Below are 24782 nucleotides of genomic sequence, written 5' to 3'. Positions count from 1 at the left end.
ATTCAAAAAAGAGAGGTGTCCTGGAGACAGTCATGCTAATAATAGCTAATATTTTCACAGCTTTTAATATGTCAGATCTCATTCTAAGTGCATTATATGTCTTTAACTAGCAAATAAACCTCATGAAATAGATACCATATTACAGATGAGGAAAGCACAGACAGGTTAAGTATCTTGTTCGAGGTCACAAGCTAGCGACTAGCAGAGCTAGGATTTGAACCTAGGCCATCTGACTCCAGAGTACATGCTCTATGCTATAGCACTTCTAATTCTATGGTAGTCACCAACAGAAGTCACCAAGCACAAAGGGCAGGCCTCCTCCTTCTGCATCAGAAGGACCAGGGATACTAGTTGAAGACTCAGATTGCAGGCCCCAGCTCAGGCAAACAATGCGAGTCTCTAGGTGAAGGCTCGGATCTGCATTTTCAATTAGTACTCCAGGCGATTCTCACATCTGTAAAAGTCTGAGAAACGCTTTCTTAGAGACTATCCAGAAACAACCCAGTGGTAATTCATCCTACAAGTAGAATAAGTCTATATTACTTCTCTGTTCCAATTTATTTTGCATTGAAATAATCAACCTTCTATTTCCAGTATATGAACAAAAAGGGTAGAACTGGGTTAGTAGAATAATCTACTGGTAGAATAATAATCCTAGTTGAAATAGTCTAATTTTTATTTTATATAAAAGTAAAATCAATAAAAGATTTGAATAAACCGTTATTACGTTGATTAGAAGAACAGCATTCGTAAAACATTAACTTGTCATTGTAGTTAGCTTTGCCTGGAAGAGGGCAGAGTAGCGTAACAGAAATATTACTGAGCTAGGAGTAAGATCAGAAGCTGCCACTAATCAGAATTGGGACCTTTGGTTTTGTTGAACTGGGAATGGTCCCTCTGCTCCCCAGACGTAAACGTCTATTTTATAGATATTAAAATGTAAAGACATTATCATATCTACATTTACCTCTGTGATTATTACTTTGGAAAGTTAAAGTATTTTTTAGTGGCTGTTGAATAAAAAGGCTACCAACTATATCTAATAGTTTAAATTATATTTTACATCAATTTGATTTCTATAAAAAACATCATAAAAACTTTACAGTCAGGTTTCAGGAAAACTGGCTAAGAACAATGGAAGGGCTGCAAAGGTTTTCGGAATGTTGGGGAATCTTTAAAACAATCCTGGTGTAAGCTTTTGGTGAGGCGTTGTCTAATGTCAAACAGACTGAAGACAATCCAAGCTCTCTAGACATAGTGTATAATTAATTCTATAACAATAAGAAAATCAAATAATTTCTACAATTTAAAATATTCCTACATAGAAAAGGAAATTACTTTTAGCACCAACAAGTGAAAATGTTATGCATATCCTTGGATAATTTTCAGTGTCTAACAGATTTTCCATGTTAATCCTTTATACATTTTGCCTATTCTGAGGGAATATCTTTAGTTATGCACATTTATCTCTTTGATTACATATATATACTTTTCTATCCTTTAAATCAAAGGCATAATACTTTCATGTAGGAACAAACAGTTGAAATAATCATCTATTTTAAAAAATCCATTAATGTGCCAAAAGAGTGTCTTTTCTCATATGGATTGTGCTCCCACCTCCATCCAAACATCCCCACAGAAAATGTAAGAAATATATACACATAAAGACAATCACCAAGTTGACCTAAGACACTTGCTGCCATGTGTTTTATTTTTTCAGCATAAGAAAAAAGATGACATAAAAGTGTTTGTCTTTTTCCACTTAATAGTTTTCTAACAAATTATTTCTGAGATGTAGTGTTTTAAAGAAATTACTCTTTTCAATTACCCTTTTCTTTTTTTTATCCCGTGAGAGCAGATACTGTCTTATTCTTCTCCTAGGCCCAAAGCACCTTCTACAGTCCTTATACAAAAAGGATGCTAAAAAAGGCTGACATAAGAATAAACATGCAGTGGAGTATTATTAAGCCAGAAAAAGGAATGAAGTAATGCTGCCTGCTACAACATGAGTGAACCTTGAAGCCAGGCACAAAGCTGCATGCTGCACGATTCCATGTATATGAAATGTCCAGAATAGGCAAATCCATGGAGATAGAAAGTAGATTAGTAGTTGCCAGGGACTAGGGAGATGAAAGAGTGAAGAATGAATATTAATAGGTGTGGGGTTTCTTTTTAGGGTAAATAAAATGTTCTTAACTATTTGTTAAGGTTATGATTGTGCTTAGGGTACAAATCAGCTGGGAGTGGGGTGGGTTAAAGATGAATAAGCCATTTTCAACTGGAGGTTCAGTAAGGACTCAGAAAGATGGAGTTAAATGTTGAAGAATAAGAAGTTTGTAGGCACATAAAAGTGAGCAAAGAAAGAAACCCCAGATGGAAGGAAGAGAATGTACAAAGGCATTGAGACTTAGAAGCGCAGTGTGCGGAGAAAGCCCAATTAACATTTATTGAATTGAACTGGGCTGATTACACATTATATTGGATGTGGCAGTAAAATCAAGTTTTGATCTGAAAGTTCTTTCTTTTCTGAAGTCTAAAAATTTATTTTTAAAACAAGAGTATTTCCATCAAGCACTTTAGATTTATTAACACATACAATATCATTTTTTGTTTCTAGGTAGCTGCTACTAATTACAAAGCATAAATCTTCCAGACTTTTAGCTTGAATGGAACGTATTCTTCAATAAACACCTAGAAATCCAATTTACATTATATGGAAGATATAATGTATTATAAAAATATAGCAAACTATCTCCTCCTGAAGAGAGTTAAATATAAGAAAAATATATAAACAAATAAATGTAATATACTGAGTGTCGCATTTAAACACCTTTAAACAAGAAAAAATTTTATACATTCCCAAATAATAAACTTTTAGTAAAAGTTAATTATGAAAATTCATAATGAGAAAAAGAAGAGTCATAAACAGTAATATTTAAGTGAGTTTTATTGATGTATAATTTATACCCAGTAAGATTCAGCCTTCACGAACTCATAGTTATATAACCATTACCACAATCAAGATCTAGAACATTTCTATCATCCCAGAAAGTTCCCCCCTGCAATTTGTAGTCAAATCCTCCTCTCACTCCTAGGCAACCACTGATCCACTCCCATACCTATACTTTTGTTTTTTCCAAAATGTCATATTAATGTATTTGTCGTATAAATACAGTATGTAGCCTTTTGAATTTGACTTCTTTCACTTTATATAATACAGTTGTGATTCATCCATATCTCAGTATTCCATTCTTTTTCATTGCTTAGTAGTATTCCACTGTATGGATGCACCACAAGTTGTTTATCCATCTACCTGTTGAGGGATATCTTGGTTGATTCTAGTTTTTGGTAATCACGAATGAAACTGCTAAAAAATATTCAAGTACAGGGTTTGTGTGAATGTAAGTTTTCAGTTCTTTTGAGTAAATACCTAAGAAATGGACTGCTGGATTGTATGGTAGATTTACATTTAATTTTATTTAAAAACCACTCAACTGTTTTCCAAGGTGGCTGTAGCATTTTGCATTCTCACCAGTAATGATGAGAATTCCAGTTGTTCTACATCCTCATCAACACATGGTATTATCAGTTTCTTTGATTTCAGCCAACCTCATGGTATTTAGTGGTATCTAATTTTTAAATTTATATGTCCCCAGTAACTAATGATGTTGAACATCTTTCCATGTGCTTATTTGCCATCCATATATCTTTTTTGGTGAAGCATCTGTTTAAATCTTTTACTCATTTTTTAAAATTGGGTTGTTCATTTTCCTACTGTTGAGTTTCGTGAGTTTTTAAAATATATTCTAGAGTTCTTCATCATAAAATGGATTTGCAAGTATTTTCTCCCAATCTGTAGTTTGTCTTCTTCATTCTCTTGACAGTGTGTTTTGAAGAACAGAAATGTTTATTTTGGTGAAGTCCAATTAATTAATATATCCTTTTATGAACTATGATTTTTCTGTAATATCTTAAAAATCTTTGCCCAATCAAAGGTCAAAAAAATTTTTTCCTAGAAGTTTTGTAGTTTCAGGCTTTATATTTAGATTTAGGATCCATTTTGAGCTCAACTTTGTACATGTTTGTGAGATATGTGTCAAGGTTCATTTTTGCATATGGATGCCCACTTGTCCCAACACCATTTGTTGAAGAGATTATTCTTTATCAAATTCTTTGCCATTTGTGAAAAATCAATTGATCATAAACATGTGGACTATTTTTGGACTCCATTGTGTTCTATTAATCTATTTGTTAATCCTTATCCCAATACTATTACTACCTTAACTACTGGAGCTTTATAACAAGTTTTGGAGTCACACAGTGTAAATCCTGCAACTTTCTTTTTCTTTTTAAAAGTTATTTTGGCCATTCTAGGCTCTCTGCCTTTCCTTATGTGTTTTAGATTCAGCTTGTCAATTCCTACCAAAATTACCCTGTTAGGATTTTGATTGAGATTGCACTGAATCTAAAGATCAATTTGCGGAGAATCGACATCTTAATTTTGAGTCTTCTAATTCATGAGCATATTATCATCTATCCATTTACTTGCCTTCTTTGATTTCTCTTATCAGGTGTTTTTGTGGGTTTTAGCACACAAATCTTGTGACTATTTCATTAGTTTTTAGACCTAAGTATTTCATGTTTTTGTTGCTATGATAAATTGTAGTTTTTAACTACAATTTCCAATTCCTCATTGCTAGTACAGAGAAATATCAATGATTTTTACACACTGACATTGTAGCCTGTGAACCTGATAAAATCACGTATTAGTTCTAGTAGCTTTTTCTGTAGGCTTTGTGGGATTTTCTACAGATAATCATGCATCTGCAAATAGAAATGTGTTTATTCTAATAAAATTTCTAATCTGTATGCCTTTTATTTTTTTTTTCTATTACTGCATCAGCTAGGACTGCCAGTATGATTTTGAATAGTAGCAAGAGCAGACCTCACTGCCTTGTTTGCAATTTTATTGGGAAAGCATTTAGTCTTTCACAATTAAGTATGATGTTGGCTATAGGTTTCTTGTAAATGTCCGTTATCATGTTAAGAAAGATTCCTTTGATTCCTAGTTTTCTGCGAATTTTAACCATGAATAGATGTTGAACGCTATTAAAAGCTTTTCTGTATCTATTGAGATGATCACGTTTTTTCCCCCTTTAGTCTGTTCATATAGTGAATTATATTGATTTTTGAATGTCAAACCAACCTTGCTTTCTTGGGATAAGCCACTTGGTCGTGACTTACTGTCTTTTTATATATTATTGGATTCAACTTGCTAATATTTTGTACAGGAATTTTGTGTCTATGTTCATGAGGGATATTGGTACACAATCTTCTTTTCCAGTAATGTCTTTTTCTGGTTTCTGGATGACAATAAGAAGAGTTCTCTCTTCTTCTATTTTCTGGGAGAGTTTGAGTAGAATTAGTATTATTTCTCCCTCAAATATTTGGTAGAATTCTCCAGTGAAGCCATCTGAGATTGGATTTTTCTTGTTGGCACATTTTAAACTAAGAATTCATTTTTTAAAACACATATAAGATTACTTAGGTTAAGAGTTTCTTCTCAAGTTAGCATAGATAAAATTTTTCTATTTTATCTAAGTTGCCAAATTTATGAGCATAGAGATAGTCATAATATTGCCTTATAATCTCCTTAATTTCTGTAGGAGCTGTACTGATTTCCCTTCTTTAATTTTTAATAATGGTAATTTGTGTGTTCTCTCCTTTTTCCTTCATCATCCTGGCCAAGGTTTATCAATTTTATTAATCCTTTCAAAGAACAAGTTTTTGGCTTGAGTTTCTGTTAGAGTTATGCTTTCAATTTCATTCTGCTCTTTATTATTTCCTTCCTTCTGCTTATTAGAGGCTTAATTTGCTCTTCTTTTTCTGGTTTCCTAAGGTAGAGACCTAGAGCACTGATTTTAGACCATTCTATTCTATTCTAATATAAGCATTTAATGCCATAAATTTCCCTCTAATCACTGCTTTAGCTGCATCCCACAAATTTGTAGTGTTTTCATTTTCATTCAGTTCAAAATATTTTCTAATTTCCTTTGTAAATGCCTCTTTGGTCCAAGGTTTATTTAAATTTGTGCAATTGAATTTCCAAATACTTAGGAATGTCCAGAAATCTTTCTATTATTTGTTTTCACTGTAATTCCACTGAGATCAGAGAATATATTTTGTATGATTTCAACTGTTTTAAGTGCATTGAGGCTTGTTTCATGACATAGAACGTAGTCAATCTTGGAGAATGTTCCATGCATACTTAGAAAGTGTAATCAGCTTTTTATCTATTAAATCAAGTTGGTTGATATTGTTGCTTGGGTCTTCTATAGTCTTAAATTTTCTATTTACTTTTTCTAGTGATTACTGAGAAGTGTTGAAGTCTCCAACTATAATTGTGAATTTCTCTATTTATTCTTAGAGTTCTACCAATTTTTCCTTCATGTATTTTAAAGTGGTGGTGTTAGGTGCATCTTATTGATGAATTAATATTATATCTTCTTGATGAATTAACTCTTTTATCATTATTTAATGTCCCTCTTTATCTCTGGTAATATTCTTTGTTTTAATATTATTTTGATATGTCTGATATTCATATAGCCACTCAGGTTTCTTTTAATTAGTATCTGCATGTTTATCTTCTCTCAATTCTTCTTCTTTTAACCTATGTCTTTATATTTAAAGCAAGTTCTTATTGATAGCATAAATTTGGTCTTGTTTTTTAATCCAATCTGACAATCTCTTTTAATTGGCATATTTATTTACATTTAATGTAATTATTGATATGGTTGGATTTAAATCAATTATCTTGGGGCCAGCCCCATGGCACGTGGTTAAGTTTGGCATGCTCTGCTTCGGCAGCCCAGGTTCGCAGGTCTGGATCTACACCACTGCTTAGCCACGCTGTGGCGGCAACCCATATATAAAGTGGAGGAAGACTGGCACAGATTTTAGTTCAGGGCTAATTTTCCTCAAGCAGAAAAAAACAAAATAGGAGGATTGGCAACAGATGTTAGCTCTGGGCTAATATTCCTCAAGCAAAAAAGGAAAAGGAAAAAAACCCAGTTATCTTGCTATTTCTTTTTTGTTCTCTTTGTTGATGTTGTTCCTTTTCCCCTCATTTTCTGCCTGCTTTTGGAGTAACTGAGTGATTTTAATTTAAGTACTATTTAAAAAACCTTTTAAGGATTACTCTATATCTATCACTTATGACAGTCCACTTTCAAATAATATTATACCACAACATACACTGTAAAAACCTTTCATCAGTATGCTGTCAATTCTTCTATCCATCTTTCACAGTATCATTGTCATTTTCTTTTTATAGACACTATGACAATCTATTGGTATTATTTTTGTTTTAGACAGTCAATTATCTTTTATAGTGATTGAAAGAAAGAAATCTTTTATTTATACCTTGATTTTAACCATCTCAGAAGCTCTTAATTTCTTTGTATAAATCCAAGTTTCTGTCTGTATCATTTAATTTCCACCCGGAAAATTTCCTTTTTTTGTAGTATATGTCTGTCTCTCAGGTTTCATTCACCTAAAAAAAGTATTTATTTTGCCTTCATTTTTGAAAAGTATTTTTGCTGGATACAGAATTTAGGGTTGACTTTTTTTCCTTTCAGCACTTTATCACTCTATTGTCTTCTAGACTGCATGGTTTGTAATAAGCTGACATATTTCTTATCTCTGTTCTTCTGTAAGTAATGTACCTTCTTTGGCTTCCTTCAATATTTTCTCTTTCTATTTGGTTTTTAGCAGTTTGAATATGCTGTGTATAAGTATTTTTTAAATCTTGCTTGGAGTTATCTGAGATTCTTGGATCTGTGGTTTGATGTTCTTCATTTTTCTTATAAAATTATTGGTCATTATCTCTTCAATACTCTTTCTGTTCTGTTAGCTTTCTCTTTTCTTGCTGCAATTCCAATTACATGTATGTTAGGATATTTGATGTTGCTCTTGGATGCTCAGATTTTTTTTCACTCTTCTTTCTCTTTGTGTTTCAATTTCTGTTGACTATCATCAAGTTTACTTATTCCTTGGCCATGCTGAGTCTACTGATAAGCCCACTGAAGTCATTCTTCATCTGTACCACTGTTTTCCACCCTAACATTTCGATTTGATGCTTTCTTATAATTCCATCTCTTTGCTCAAATTCCCATCTGTTCATACATGTTTTGTCTATCTTTTCTGGTAGGGCCTTTAACACATTAATCATAGTTATTTTAAATTCCCTGTCTGACAGTTCCAACATCTGAGTCATCTGTGAGTCTTGCTGTTTCGATTGCTTTGTCCCTAAAGAGTGGATTGTTGTTGTTTTGTTTTTTTCTTGCTTTCTTGTCTTTAATTTTGACTGAATGCCAGACATTGTGTGTACAACAATAGAGAGGTAAGCAGGATTTAAGCTTGGAAATGGGACCACCTTTTCTTAAGCTAGGCTATGAATGTGAGGCGTTGTCAATCAAGTCAGAAGTTAAATTGGCTTTGAGTTTTGTTGTTGCTGCAGTTAAGTTTGGTTTAACACCAGCTTCAAAACCCTCCAGTGTTACTTTGTGTTTCGGGTGGGCCCTAGGATCCCACAGGGTTTTTCTCAATGTTCCTGTTCCACCTTCAGCTTGCAGCCTTCACTGAGCACCTGCTCCATAGGAGTTTTTCTCTATGCTCTTATGCCTTGCCCATTGGTAGACTGCTGCTGCTTGTTAGTCAATACTTGTTGGTCTCATGGTGAAGGATGGGGAAGGAGTAGCTCTCTGTAGTCCTGGTCCAGCCTCAGTCTCAAGCAGATCCTGTATGCCTGGGTCTTGTGGTGGGGCTTTTTCAGGGAGTCCGTTCCTCCTCCTTGTGGTAGACAAACTCTGCCTTGCCTCCTTAATGAATTTTGTGTAGGAGAGTTTCCTATCCCTCTCCCAGCAACAAGAGACCTCTAACGGTATTAATATTAGATTGTGGGCCCAAGACTAATTCCTTCCTTTCCCCCAAAAGAGGATGGGTTTTTTCTTTACCCTCCTCCCAGCCACAGTGGGTTTTCACCTATACTCTGGAGGTGACAGGTATGCTGGCCCTTCCCCAGTGACTTAAGGCTTTTGTTCTTACAGGAAAAGGGTCCAAACGAGGCATTCAGTCTTTCTGGCAGTGGGAGCCACTCTCCTCTTCCAGCCTGTTTCAGTGAAGGAGACTCTCTCTAGTCTCCTACCCTGCCTCCCAATCTTTCTTTTCTACAGGCTGTGGAGATGACACTGCAAGTGGGTGTGAACGCCTCCTGTATCTGTAGCGACCAATGTTTCTATGCGTGGCCTTAGCAACCCATTAAAAAAGTTTAGCCAGATACATCTTATAAGGTGCCTGGTGTTTCTTCCTGTGACTGTGCTCTGGCACACTGAGACAGTGATTGTGTCCCATCTCCCTGGAGGAGTCTGTCTTTCCTTGGATTTTGGGCTACTTAGTTGCTCTGCATCATAAACTCTCTGATGGGTTCAAGAAATTTAATGATTTTGTAGTTTATCTGACATTTTATTATAAGTAGGGTGGAAGCAACACTCTTTCCACTTTCCTCATCCTGGATGAAAAGAAAAACTCACAAATTCAGCAACATTTCAAAGTGAATTTCTATTTTATTAATCAATGATAGCATGGATTTGTGGAAGACACACTTATTCAGACAATGCTTGTTACACATGTGGATTTCCGGCAGAATTATTAGTCTGTGCCCCATCCCCTCCCTATCAGAGATCCATACACATGGTTTTGAAATCACTGTCATACCTTAAGAGGAAAAAAATCAACTTAAAAAAGTTTTAACTGTGATTTTGAAATTACTAAGATCAATTATAATTCTGATAGCTTTTGTAATTTAACTATATTTCAAATACAAAGGCAAAAAATTTACCACTTTATAAAAAAACAAAAATGATTTCATTTGCACATGTAGTTAGAAATAGCTTCTAAACATAAATAAACTTTGAATTTCCTAATTCTCACACATTTAAAGTCACAATCACTGTATGTGAGGTGTAAATGGTGCTAAGATGGCTAGGAATTAAACTCAGGACATAATGTCAAAAAACCCATCTGGGATTCTGTAAGTACATTTCTCATAAATATGTAACCTGCTTTTGATAAGTTACTGCAATTACGCTTATTATTTTGAGCACTTTGATACATATTTTCTGAGCAACATATATAATCTTGAAATGAGAAAACGGAAGAATGCTGTGATCTTCAAGCATCTTTGACAACTAATCTGTCCTAGCATTTAACCACAAAATATATGATCTAATTTTTCCCCATTGATTATAGATAGCATGTTTGACTTTCTAATTATTACTTATTATGATGGTCTTAAAATTTTAAGAGAAAAACTAAAGAAGGAAAATTTTTTTTTTTTGAGGAAGATTAGCCCTAAGCTAACATCTGCCACCAATCCTCGTTTTTGCTAAGGAAGACTGGCCCTGAGCTAACATCCATGCCCATCTTCCTCTACTTGATATGTGGGATGCCTGCCACACCATGGCTTGATTAGCGGTGCGTACCCCAGGTACCAAACCCCAGGCTGCCAAAGCAGAATGTGCGAACTTAACTGCTGCACCACCAGCTAGCCTCGGAAAATATTTTTTAAACTGAACTATTTTAATACATCACTTGATAGAATTTAATTGTTCCTGGGTTTGTAACAAATAAATGGATTTAAAATTAGTCTCTCATTTGTATGGAAGAAAATTAAATTGCACAGTAAAAGATGCAGTGAAAGTTAACTTGCAAAATAAAAGGGAAAAAAATTAAAATGACACATTAAAATCACTTAAAACGTTGTTTTCCCTATAAAACCTCTAGACACATTAATTGGGACACAGAACCAGATAACCGGTATCCTGTGGTGAAAAATACACCCAATGAATTCAATACCAAATAAAAGAGTTTTACTCTTAGATTTCAAAGATATCATCTGCCAGAACAATCAATTCGATTTCTCTCTTTTATACTAAAATCAGAAAAGAATAATCAAGAGGGGGGAAAAAAACAAGGCTTTCACAGATTCCCCAGAAACATGGTGCTAGAAGCTATGTCCTATCAGGTCTTCAGTCAACTTTTAATGGATGGTCAAAGAGCTGCTACAGCTGGTCAACTGTGTGATGCCTTTATACGTACATTAAACTGCTATACATTTGAAAGTGGAATACAGGGTACTTCCCCTGAAACAGCCATAATTTGGGGTTCAAGTATTCTTACAAGCATTTATCTGCCAGAAAAGATGTGGTTTTGTTCCCTTGTGATAAGGTGAATTCCTTTCATTATCTTCAAGGCCTCTGGGTAAGAGACAGAGGACCGAATTCCTCTGAGGTCACTCAAAGTGCTGAGAACTCTGGAGGATTATTTCGGCATCTGACTCCTCTATCCTCTGAAACATTTGGCAACATCTCAGAGTTTCATCAGAGAAAAAAAGAAAACTCACAAAAGTTACGGGAAAAAAGTCATAACTGAATATATGTGCAAGGCAATTGTATTCATTCAAAAATATTCAGTATGGAAATACGTATCAATTATTGCGTGAAACACTTGACTTCTATTTAAAATGCTCTATTTATAGTTCATTGGGTATTTATGTGTCTTAGTCAAAGCTGACAAATACACATAGGCCTGCTTTCCTAACTCCTGTATTAGATGTAAAATTAAATGAAAAAAATTTTACACATATTAAATCCCACTCTTTCTAAATAAAACTTCCTCCTACTAACTAACACCTTGGTTTATTTTATTCTTCTTATGACTTTTATTGACTTATTAAATGTTAACTGGACATTTAATGATGTTGTAAGTTAACAAAAATTTAACTCTTGCCATCTTGTGGTCAAACATTCATATATGTGAAATTGAAAACAATGCCACTTTCCTAAAGAGAGATATTTACCCTTAAAATCTTACCAAACAAAGATATTTTCCTATCAGCTGAGAAAAACAATTGTTTTATTACATACAACATCCCCTAAGGAAACAAAATTCATTTGTAACTTTAAGAAATTATACTTTTTTTAAACCTAAATTAAATGTACTGTCATTGACCATGAATGGTAACAACACTCAGCAGAAGGACATTGAGTCAGTTCTGATATTACCTTAGGAACATTTATTTGCTCATTATCTATATACTGTCATGATTAATTTTTAAATCACCATGAGAAAAGTTTTACAGGCAATTTTCCATAGGATTCTAAAATATAACATTAACATTACTGTACCACGGTTAGGTTAAAAAAGTGGTAGAGAGGGAAAAGTTGCAAAAAGTTTGAGCAAGAGAGGAAGAGAAAACAAACAGAAAAGTAAAAATCTAAACCTTAGATTAATTAAGGTTAAAAAAATCCAAACCTTAGATTTGTTAAACAATCTTAACAAATATCTTGAGCACTTCCTCAAAACACCAAACACCAAAACACCAAATACACAGTTACATTTGCAATTACATTGGCATTCAATAAATGAAATAAAACCACAATTATAAAAGCAAAGAAAAACATTCCACTGCTCAAAATATTCCTAATACTTCTTCCTGGGTTGTGGACAGAAAGTTTTTAAACAGAAGACATCTTAATTTCTACTGCCAAATTTCAGAATTTAGATTATATAAAATCTAAATGACTAAGAAAAAAGAAGAAAAAGCACAAGGCCAACAGCCTTGCAGAAACATAAGGACAACACCAAAATGCTGTGATGCTGACTGCAGAATTAAAGGTCAACCACACAATTTTGATAATCAAACAACACTGCAGAAAATTCATGGGATTTAACATGAGAATCCTCTGTTTCTTAAGATGTACTTATTGGGTAACGTCACCACACAACACTAAATAGCCTTTCAAAGCACCTTAAAAGCTATAACCCCTGTCTTTATCATATTATAAAACAATTATGATAGAGATATAGATTTATACATAGATAAGAAGATGCTGACCTTCAATTGTACAAGAAACAAAAATGTAAGATTAAAGGAAAACACTACCTAAGAGTTTTTAAAATCCATTAGAAATAGTATTTATTGGTAAAAAGAACTAACAAATATACAAACACGATACCAGATTTTTTATCCCAACAGACTAAATGAATGAGAGAAAGCAAACAAAAAACCTAGAGACACAAATAAGACATATATAAAAGTAAAGAATTCTCATTATATACTTGTTCAGTATCAAGACAAGTATCAAACTATTATATTATTCAAGAAAATGAATCTTACCTTGTTGCTGTGAAAGTGAAATATCGGATTTATTTCTTACACGTATTAAACGACTTTGTACTGGCTTGTGTTCAACTTGCTTAACATCTTGGTCTGGCTTTTGTTGGTACTAAAGAATTTAAGACATAAAGTCATAATATTATTTTTTAAGTTACTTTAAAAAAATTTGAGCAATTAAATTATTTAGGTGTTTATTAAATAAAATTTGAATAGTATGTACGCCTTCTAATTGCCAAATGGGTAATGGAGTACATATTACTAAAGGAAAGATGTTACAAATAAACTCTTTAAAAAGATTTGGATAACATACCCAGATTTCAAACATTCAAATCATCTGTCTATTTTTACTAAAGAATTCAGAGCTACTTATAAATCAAACTATTCTAGATATATATATACATGATAGATTTAGACAGGATAAAAACTTAATTTGGCTGTAAGCTCTCCCATATAACCATTTTTGCATAAAATGAAACTCTGCATAATGCACTGCAATTTTCAAAGAGCTTTTATAGATAGTAACATCATTTAATTCTCACAAGTGTGAGTAGGCATTGCTATCCTCCTTTGCCATTCAAGAAACACACGCTCCACCATGAGCCCTATTGTCTCTCTTTCTTATCTATAACCTACCCAAATTTGAAATCTACATTAGTCACAAATTCCTTCACAATCACATATCACAAACTACGATGACTTTAGCCATTTTCTTTCTTCTCTTTCCTGTTTTACGAGCCTAATTATGAATGAGCCTCAGAAAACAGCTATCAAATATACTTTGACAGGAACTTAAAAAGATTCTCTGATCAACAATTCTGAAACACCTGTCCACATGGACTCAACTGGAACCACTCCAGCCCTGGCAGGCCTATTTATCTACAAATAAAAATGGGTAGCTTTAGACTGCAGTAGTAACAAAGCTAGACTGAACTCTGGCCTTTTAACTTAGAGCCATGAATCACATGGGTTTCTGCCTTGAAGAAAATATTTTTGTGTGCATTTCGAGGATGGGGACTATGACTATCTCCGGCTCCTTCGACTTAGAACCTCCCTATGGCTCCTTCCTTAACCACCGTGATTCAGAGCTGAGTGTTGTGGAGTTAAACTGCTTGTGTTGAAATCTGGCTAAGCCATTTTCTAGCTTTGACCTTGGGCAAGTTATTAACTGCTCAATACCCCAATTTGTTCATTCATTAAATGAGGATAATAATAATAACTACCTCATTAGGTTGTTATAAGAATTAAATGAGTTAAATATGTAAATATGTAGTTAGAATAGCATCTGGCAGAGTAAGAACTATAAGTAAGTTTGTGCTACTACTAGCCATACTTTTCTGTTAAAGAAATCTAACAAACGAATTTCTTGAGGCCCATTCTTCTAGGAACACTTCATAGATTTTAAGACAGGCCAACAATTAAAGGACCCGATCTTTCTGTTTTTAAAATAGCTTTAATGAGGTACAAATGACAGACAATAATCTGCACATATTTAAAGTGAACAACTTGCTAAGTTTTGGCATATGTATATACCCATGAAACCATCCCCACACTCAAGATAATATAACGAACACAGCCACCAATCTCAAAAGTTTTCTCATACCCCTTTGTATTCCCTCCCATTACTGTGGATTAGTCTGTATTTTCTTGAATTTTATATAAACGTAATCACAGGGTATGCACTCCTTTTTTTTTTTTAGGTCTGGCTTCTTTCCCTCAACATAATTTTTCTGAGAATCATCCATGTTATTGTATGTATCAGTAGTCCATGCCTTTTTATTGCTGAATGATACAATGTACATTTGTACATTCACCAAGTGATGGACACTTCTGTTGTTTCCGGTTTGGGGCTACTACAAATAAAGCTACTATGAACATTCACATACAAGTCTTTGTGTAGACATGTTTTAGGTTCTTTCGGGTAAATACCTAGGAGTGAAATGCCTGGGTCATATCGCAGGTGTATGTTTTACTTTTTTAAAAAATCAAAGTGTTTTCCAAAGTGGGTGAATCATTTTACATTCCCAACCAGCAGTGTATGAGAGTTGAGGATGCTCTAATCCTTGCCAACACTTGGCATGTCAGTCTTTTTAATCTTAGATATTATAATGGGTGTGTAGTACTTCGCTGTGGTTTCACTTAGCATTTTCCTAATGTCTAATGATGTTGAAAATCTTTTTATGTGCTTACTTGACATCACTATATCTTCTTTGGGTAGGGGTATCTGTCCAAATATTTTATCCATTTTTTAATTGAATTATTTTCCTAATATTGAATTCTGTGAGTTCCTTATATATTCTGGATATGTCTTTTTTTTTTTTTTTTAAGATTTTATTTTTCCTTTTTGTCCCCAAAGCCCCCCGGTACACAATTGTATATTTTTAGTTGTGGGTCCTTCTAGTTGTGGCATGTGGGCCACCACCTCAGCGTGGCCTGATGAGCGGTGCCATGTCCGCACCCGGGATCAGAACCGGTGAAACCCTGGGCCGCCAAAGTGGAGCACGCGAACTCAACCACTCGGCCACAGGGCCGGCCCCTGGATACAAGTATTTTATCAGAGAAGTAATTTGCAAATATTTTCTCAGTCTCTGGCTTGTATTTGCTTTCTCTTAAGAGTGTGTCTTCAAGAGCAGAAGTTCTTATTTTTGATACAACCAATTTATTCATTTTTTTTCTCTTTCATAGATAGTGCTTCTGGCGTCATTTTTGCCTAACCCAAGGTCACAAACAATTTTTGTTTTATACGCAAGTTTTTAACAGACATTTATTCATTACCAACTAGCTTTTTCTGATTTTTGTTTGATCATATTTTATTAATACTAAACCCTACATAATGGTGTGTTCCATAAACAATCTTTATTTTATATATTTTGGCTTTCATCTTTGTAGGAGGAGGTCATCAAGAGGATGTGACCATCAGGTGGAGCAGGCAATCAGAGGAGCCTTGCCCCCTCCCCTGTCCTTGGAATGTATGTCCTGCCCACTATTCCCATGCTAACAGCCATTTCAAGGACGCAGTCCTGAGAGAGTAAGGTGTTGTTGGGACCATCTGGGCTGAACACATGACTGAACCCGGTTAAGGTTTCTATACAAACTTTTCAGATTCTGGCAGGCAGGTGCAGAGATCTACTCATCTTGTGGCCTCCAAGACAAGCCTCATAACTAAGTTCCTTCGCTTAGTAAAGCTACCACCTTCCAATCTCGAATGGTCTGCCTCTTTCTTCGATCTCTCCTTGTCCTCTGTGTACAGGGCCAGTTTCAGATTTTACCCGAGAACTCCCTTGGTTGTGAACCAACAATCCTCAACGCCAGGTAATTCTACACAATACCATCAAATGAATACTTACTGAATAAATTAATCCACAGTGAGAAATGCATTGCTATTATACAGATACAAAACTGTTTTTAATAACATAAGCATTTTTTTACATCTTGGAGAGTAATTATTCTATTTTTTCAGTGCACAAGATTAAATAGGGCATTGGCTTAACTCAGTATGAAATTTCTTATGTTTTCATGGTAACACATTTTGCAAATTTTAATGTAATAAATATTTATTGAGTACCTACTATGTGCAAATTACTACACTATATATTGCATGGAGATACAGAGGTGTAAATGATAACAGCTACCTAACTAGGTGACAGGCATTTTATGTATACTATTTTTATTCTTTAATTTAAAGATGAGGAAATTAAGGCTTAGAAAAAAGCTAAGTAATGTATTCAAGGTCACAGCTAGAAACTAGATGAGCTAAGATTTGTATCCAGGCTTGACTTAGCAAACAAAGGAGGCATGATTTGAAGCTGTCTGACTCCAAAGACTATCCTCTTGACAGTGTATCATGCTAAGGCAATACTTTTACAATTCTTATTCTAAGTAAAGTACAAATGCTATTAATTGGTACCTGAGGAAAATCTTCAGGTGTTACTGATAACTTAACATCATCTTCCTGTGTTGTCAGAAGTGATGTGGGAAGGGCAAGGTTAGAATTTGGCTGCAACTCCAATTCTCCCAAACTCATTGGACCATGACTAGCACAGGAATCTTCATAAACACCACCTGTTATCAAATATGTAAACAAAAAATTAAAATAAATTGTTTAATTTATATCTTAGAAAAAGAACAATTGACTGAGATTACCATTATTTCTCACCTGCTCAATTAGAAGTAACAGTGTATTTCAGCCCAAAATACCAGGTAACAAGCCTTCATTGCAACTAAAACCAAAGCTTACAGAGAATGCAAAAAGTTACCTATGTTCAAACAAATCTATGGACTATTCTAAGGTTCCCATCAACAAGCTCCTCATGCACAGTCCACACCCAACCCCCACTCCTACACACTAACTAACACATCAGCTTACATTTTCTATCAGTAAGAATAAATAGGATGCTTTCTATCTAAAATGTAATCTTAAAGCAGGGGCAATTTCCTAGCTAGAAAATACTGCTTAGCTCTATTCTGTAGATATTTTTCTTCAAATGGTCAAGTTCCTTTTAACCTCATCCAAACAGCATCTCAATCAAATCAATAAAAAGAAAATAAGAGCAGAGATATCTATTTATCTAATAACAATATCACTGTACATTTATATTGTACTTCATACTCCGCACTTTCATATACATTATATGTAATATCTCATATACATTATCTCATTAAATCTGAATACCACAATCATTCTGTAAGGCAGGCAGTTCAGATAGTATTAACTGTCTTTCACTGACAAAGCTAAAGACTCAGGAAAGTTAACTGACTATCCAAAAATCAGAGAGCTAGTAAAAGTATTAAAATCCTCATCTTCCAATTCCTAGTCACTCTTCTTTATTTCACATTCTTGCTAAAATATTTCTAAGGTAATTGTTTTTCCTAATTAATAGCCACCTTTTAAATAGAGCACAGTATATCTCATTTTAATCAACAGAAATAGATCTAAAGTCTATACACATAAGCTAAAATGTTTTAAATGAAATAATATTTTCAAGACATCATAGATGTTTTCTATTTAAAGGCCGTCTGTTGACAATTTCTTAGGTATAGCAAATAATCACCCTCTGATTTTTTATGTTAATCTATATTTTTAGCTGGATTTTGCATAAAGCAAAATATATACATTTAATATTTACCTTTCCAGTATTCAATCTGTACAATTTCTCAAAATTATCACCTGTTTCATTCTCATTTAATTATCTCGCACGATATAAGATTAATTTAATTCATGATAATATCCATCATTTACCCTATTGTTCTAGGCCTTATATTGACTTCTTTATACTCTGATATGCCTTTTTCTATTCCTATGTCACTTTTCCAACATTTTCCAGACTGATAAATGAATTAAAATAAAAGAATTAGCACATATAATGTTAAAAGAGAAGAGATGAAAAACTCTTTGTGCTGATAATTTGGTTATATACCTAGAAAACTCAAGAGACTCTAGTGAGAAAAAAAACTTTATTAGAATAAGAGAATTTGATAATGTGACTGGATACTAGATAAATATATAAAAATCATTAGCTTTTCTCTATATTATAGTAATATTCCCCTAGAAATGGAAAATAATCCTTTACTACAGTGACCAAAAAGTTAAAATAAAAATAAAATTAAGAAATACATAGAAACCATACGAAGAAAATTATGAAATCCTATGGGAAAGCACAAAATAAGATCTGAACAGTAAGAAATACCATAAAAAATGTCAATTCTTCCAATATTAATACATAAATTAGTACAATTCCAATTAAGGTGATTTTTAGTTGACAAAAATAATTTTAGAGTTTATATGGAAGAATAAATGCCTGAGAATTGCCAAGAAAAGTAGAAAGATTTAAAGAAGGGGAAATTTGCCCTATCAGATAACAGAATGTGCCATAAAGACACAATAGTTTAATATGTCTAGATCATAAAGAATCCAGAACACTTAGTACAGAATCCAGAAAAAATATCCCTACCTCTTTGAGAACTTAATCATCAAATTGGTTGATATTTCAATTCAATAGGAAAGAAGACAGCTTACATAAGAATTGATGCTGGCACAACTGACTATTTATCTGGAAGAAAATCAAATTGGACTTCTACTTTACACCATTTGCAAAAATAAAGTCCAGATAGACTTAAATATGAATATATACTAAATAATAAAAATCTTGCAAGAAAATCTAGGAGACTACAGGTATAAGCTCATGTTAGGGGAAACCTAATCGAGCTGTAAAAACATAGAAATTATAAAAGATAGAAATAACTATATAAAATTTTTTTAATTATCAAAGAAAGATCATAAATATTGTCAATAAAGTACAAATATGGAAAAAGACATTTGTAATACAGATGATAGAAAACACCTAAAATATAAAAATAGCTCTTAAAGTTCCAAGAAAAATTTAGAAGCTAACAGATGGAGAAAGAACTTAAGTAGGCAATTAACAGAAGAGCAAATCCAAATGGCCAACAAACCTGAAAAGACATAGAAATTCACCAATAGTCAGAAAGACCTTGATATTTTGCCTGACAAAAGTAAAAAGAGTAATAAAATTTCTAGAGGGGATGAAAGGAAAAAGCTCTAATAAATTACTGATAAAAATAAACTGGCTTAAACTTTTAAGAAAACAACTTGAAATATCTATTCTAAAATTAAAAACACATTTGGTCTTGAATCTAGTAACCACTCCTGGAAACTATTCCCTAAATACAAAATGCTACAAGAGGTTAGAATATATATGTGTGGATATTTACCCTAGAAATGTTTAGAGAGGGGGAAAATGGTAATAAAGTAAATATCCATCAACAGAGCAATGACTGAATATTTATTCATTGGAAATCCATACTAAACGGTTTTATGCAGTCATTAAAAAGAATGAATTTAAGCAATACCAGCTCACCTAGAGTAATTTCCACAGAGTTTACTGGGTAAAAACAAAATGCAGACAACTGTATGTGACATGACCTCAACTTGTAAAATAACGACAAACACACACATCATATGTACCTACCACATATACTGTACATGTGAGTGTACGTGTAACTAGTTGTGTAAGGACAAAAACAGGAAGGTTACCTATCAGAATCTTAACACGAGTTACCTAAGGTAAGGCATAAAATGGGACAGGAGACAATGTGCGGATAGGGGTGGATGGAGGGCACTGTAATTTAAAGCGATGTATGATATAATCACATTTTGTTTTTATGTAAAATTATATGTGGTTAATGTATGAGTATAAAGAAAAAATTAATTAAAAAGACAGAAGGTAAATGCTGAATGAAAAAAAGACCTAGATGTAGAAACCCAGAAAGTATACAAACATGTCCCCAAAAGCATTAAAAGTGTATAATAGCTTTCAACTCATATAACACCCTATCATTAACATATATTTACTGACTATGCATTATACTCTGCTAGATGACAGGGATAGGACAGTGAACAAGATAAAATCCCTACCCTCAAATGAGATTACAAATCAGTGTGATAAGAGCAACAGTAGGTAGGCGACATTAGAGGACTGCAGAGAGAGCACACGTGATGGGCATCTAACCCAGTGATAAGGGGGTCAGGAAAGGATTCCATCACAGCAATCATAACAATGCTGAATTTTCTCTATCTCTTCTAAAAAGTATGTTTGTTGACTATGGGTGTCTTGTCTGTTTAACGTAAGTTAGCCTTCTGCAAGAGGGATGCTTAAAGTATTCTTTCATGCAAGTCAAATTTAATTAACTATAACTTGAAATCCCTAATTTTACTCTTCTAGAATCTTATTGTTAGGAAAAAGCCACTGTGGTAGATTTTCAGAGAAGACTAAGACCACCAGAAATTGCTAGCACCGGCAGTAGCTTTGGGTCTGGCATGTCTAATAGATTACTGTATTTGCATGAAACCCAAAGGCACCTCAAATGCCACATGTATAAAACTCCACTCAGGGGCTGGCCCCGTGGCCGAGTGGTTAAGTTCGCCCACTCCGCTTTGGTGGCCCAGGGTTTTGCCAGTTCGGATCCTGGGGACAGACATGGCACCACTTTTCAGGCCATGTTGAGGCGGTGTCCCACATACCACAACTAGAAGGACCCACAACCGAAAAAACATATGTACAACTATGTACTGGGGGGATGTGGGGAGAAAAAAGCAGAAAAAAAAAAAAACCCACTCATCCTTATTTCCTCCTATTTCTGTTCTTCCTCCTTATTCGCTCTCTCTCAGTGAAGGGAAATACCATCTATTCGATCATTCCAGCCAGAAACCTGGCGATTTCTTAGACTTTCCCTCCTTTTGTATCTCTTATATTCAAACTAAGTCCTGTTTATTCTCCTTAATTGTCTCTCAAATCTCCCTTTTTATATATCCTCATTGCTGAATAATGTCTCACTAGGTTTACTTCAAGAGCTGTCCGATCAGGCTCCCTGCCTCCAGTCTTAATCCTCTCCTCCTAATCCTATCCATCACACTGCACCTCAGATGATCTTGCTAAATAAATGGCAAAAATCATATCAGCTATTTACTTGTAAACCTTAACGGATCGGTGAATATCACAAAACACTCAGAAATTGATAGAAATTCATATTTCCATGAGAATAAATGTAAAGTAAGATTGGTGTTACTTTCCATTTTGTGCACAAATGGATCTGTACTGTCTTTAGAGTAAATCCAAAACCTACTTGATCCATCATCCAGGGCTTTTTAGGACTTGCTTTCTGCTCACTACTCCAATCTCACTGCATGCTAAGCTCTAATTCATTGATAAAGTACTTAACGTTTCCCTGATTAAGTCCTGCCATTTTTCAACTTTATCCCCTTGTCTCACTGCACATTCCGCCTGGAAGGTCCCTCTTCACTTACTACATGCCAAACCTCCATTCATCTTTGAGATCTCATTTCAAGTAAGCCTCCCCTCATGATTGCTCTCTCCAGGTACAAGTGACCTGTGCTCCCATCCTATATGGACTTCTGCACAACAACCAGAATAATTTATTGCACATTTGTGCCTTCTCATCTACTACTTCTACTCGAGAAAAACTCATGGACAGGGCCTGATCAGGTTTTATATTCTTAGCACTAGAATGCGTTTAGAGCATAGCAAGTACTGAAAAAATATTTTCTGAATGAGTAAGTAAATGAACAAACTGGAACACACCTTATCATACTTCACCATCTGGCTAATTCCTTTATGATTCAATTGCACACTGGCTCGTGTGGGAAACGTCCTCTGAGCCCTCACTTGTGGGTTGAGTTCCCCCTCTGTGCTCCCAAAGTAGTCTGTGTTGTTGTATTAATCACACAATATTATAATTGTTTTCTTTCTTCTATGTCTCCTACATGAGCTTGTAAACTTCCTTGAGAGCAGATGTCTATCATCTCTGTATCTCATGTGCCTAATATAGTACTAATATAGTACCAGGTACACAGCAGGTATTCAATACAAGTTTTCTGAGTGAATGGAGAGACTTAATTACTAGTAAATCCCAGAGTCCTCACAATTTGTTCAAAATACTACTTTATATTTTAGGGCTCCCAAGACAACTCTTCAAAGCTTATTTTGCATGTTTTCATTACTCAACCCAAGCTGAGAGGCAGAACTGGAAATAGTAGTAGAGGACTATAGGTTGCAAATAGGGCACTTTGTGAAAATGAGCAGGGGTGGGGAGAGACAATGTAAGAATAGATGAGCCTCTGTACGCAAAGTTATCAAAAATCAGTATAAAAAGCATGAGATTAGCCACCAGCAGAAATAATAATACACGGGATTAATTCTCTTACAGTAACCATTATATAACAAAATACTTGAAATAAGAACAATTAGTTCTCTATATGCACAGTCCTTTTAGGCAACTGTGGATAGTTTTTGGTTCTATTAAATACATGTGAGAAGGTATTTACATATGCCAAGCATTATCAGAGTACCACTCACCATGTGTCAAGCACAGTGCTAACTACTTTATATGCATTGTCACTGACTACCCCTACTAACCTTATGAGGTGGACACTATTTGTGGCGACCAGCCTCCAAGATAGCCCCAATTCCTGTCTCCTCATATTCACACCTTTCTGTAGTCCCTACCATTTTATTCCAGGATCAGTCTATGTTATTGATAGACTGTGGCAGAAGCAATAGTATGTTACTTCTGAGTTTACGTTACGAAAGACACTGTGGTTCCATCTTGGCTGCTCACTTTCTCTCAAATGAGCCGCTGTGGGGGAAGCCAGCTGCTATGTCATGAGCAGCTCTACAGAAAGGTTCACGTAGTGAGGAACTGAGGCCTCCTGTCAGCAATCACATGAGTGAGCTTGGAAAGCAGATCCTCCAACCTTCGTTGAAGCGTTCATATGCCCTGAGCCCCAGCCAACAGCTTGACTGCCACCTCATGAGAGATCCTGAGAACCACACAGCTAAGCCATTCACAAATTCATGACTTTCAGAATTGTGTGAGATAATAAATGTTTGCTGTCTTCAGCTGCTAGATTTTGGGGTAATTTGTTACAAAGCAATAGATAACGAACACATTAACATTATCTCCACTTGACAGATGAAGACATAGCCTCAGGGAGATTAAGTTACTTGCCAAAAATACACAGAACTGGAATTCAAACTGATTTCTGATAACAAAAGCCCAAACTCTTAGCCACTCTATTATATTGCCTCACCTATATGCTCAATCTTATATTATGCCACATTATTATTGTGTTTTCCAATTAAATTAAACAAATATCTACAATTTACCTACAATAAAACACACTGTACTGTAGGTAATCTGCTAGGTGCTACCAGAGGTATAAGGAGGAGCTGAATAGGATACATCCTCAGAGATTTTATTCCACAAGAATTTAACAATTACCTAGTTGTTCACAGGTACCTAGCAGCTTCAAGTGATCTGTGAGAGCCATCTAGCGTCAATTCTGTTTAATTGCAATCTGCACAGTTAACTGGATACAAATATAAAAGTCACACTTCATGCCATTTTGAATCCTACTAATTTAAAAGACTGTAAAACATTTAATGTTCTATGTGCACAAATTAAGAAATAATCCAATCTTACTCTACATTTATTCCATGGAAAATTCAGTCTTGAATTTCACTCAGTTCTGAATGATACAAGGTCTTCATTCAATATAAACTGAGACTCTAAATACTCTCTACCAATATTTTTCTAACCTCAGCCGTTTCCTTTTCTGGCAAATCTGTGTACCTTCAGAAGTTCTTTTCACTTAAGAGAAGGCAGTAATGGATATGGAAAAATCAGTAAACAAGACTATTGCTGATCCTTGTTAATTTGTAGACTCCATGTCTGCAAATGCACCTACCTGATAAAATTTATTTGTAACCCAAAACCAATGCCCGCAGCACCTTCACGTGCCTGCAGACGTGTGTAGAGCAGCAAAAACCCTGCATCATCCTAGACACACTTCACCAGCTGGGGCTGAACACAGAGACACTCTGCTTTCTTATTTCAGCTCTTACATCATAAACAAGTGTCCTTTGTGCTATTTAGCGACATGTTTTTCACATTTTTGAATGTATTATTGGTGATTTCGTGTTTAAAATGGCCCCAAACATAATGCTGAAAT

At 34.5% G+C, this 24782-nt stretch overlaps 1 protein-coding gene across 10 annotated transcripts in view; it reads right to left on the bottom strand.

Moving 5' to 3' along the window:
* KIAA0586 (KIAA0586 ortholog) overlaps window positions 1-24782 on the bottom strand; it is a 117360-nt gene that overhangs the window by 25240 nt on the left and 67338 nt on the right. For all 10 annotated transcript variants that reach the window (XM_070513689.1, XM_014864293.3, XM_014864292.3 and 7 more), the window contains 2 exons: window positions 17142-17296; window positions 13238-13346 (listed from right to left, as the gene is read on the bottom strand). In XM_070513689.1, the coding sequence (XP_070369790.1) occupies window positions 13238-13346; window positions 17142-17296 (264 nt within the window). The remainder of the gene's footprint in view (window positions 1-13237; window positions 13347-17141; window positions 17297-24782) is intronic.

The sequence above is a fragment of the Equus asinus genome, chromosome 7 (assembly GCF_041296235.1).
Source record: "Equus asinus isolate D_3611 breed Donkey chromosome 7, EquAss-T2T_v2, whole genome shotgun sequence".
Taxonomy (NCBI): Eukaryota; Metazoa; Chordata; class Mammalia; order Perissodactyla; family Equidae; genus Equus; species Equus asinus.
This window is presented reverse-complemented; position numbering and strand designations above follow the sequence as displayed.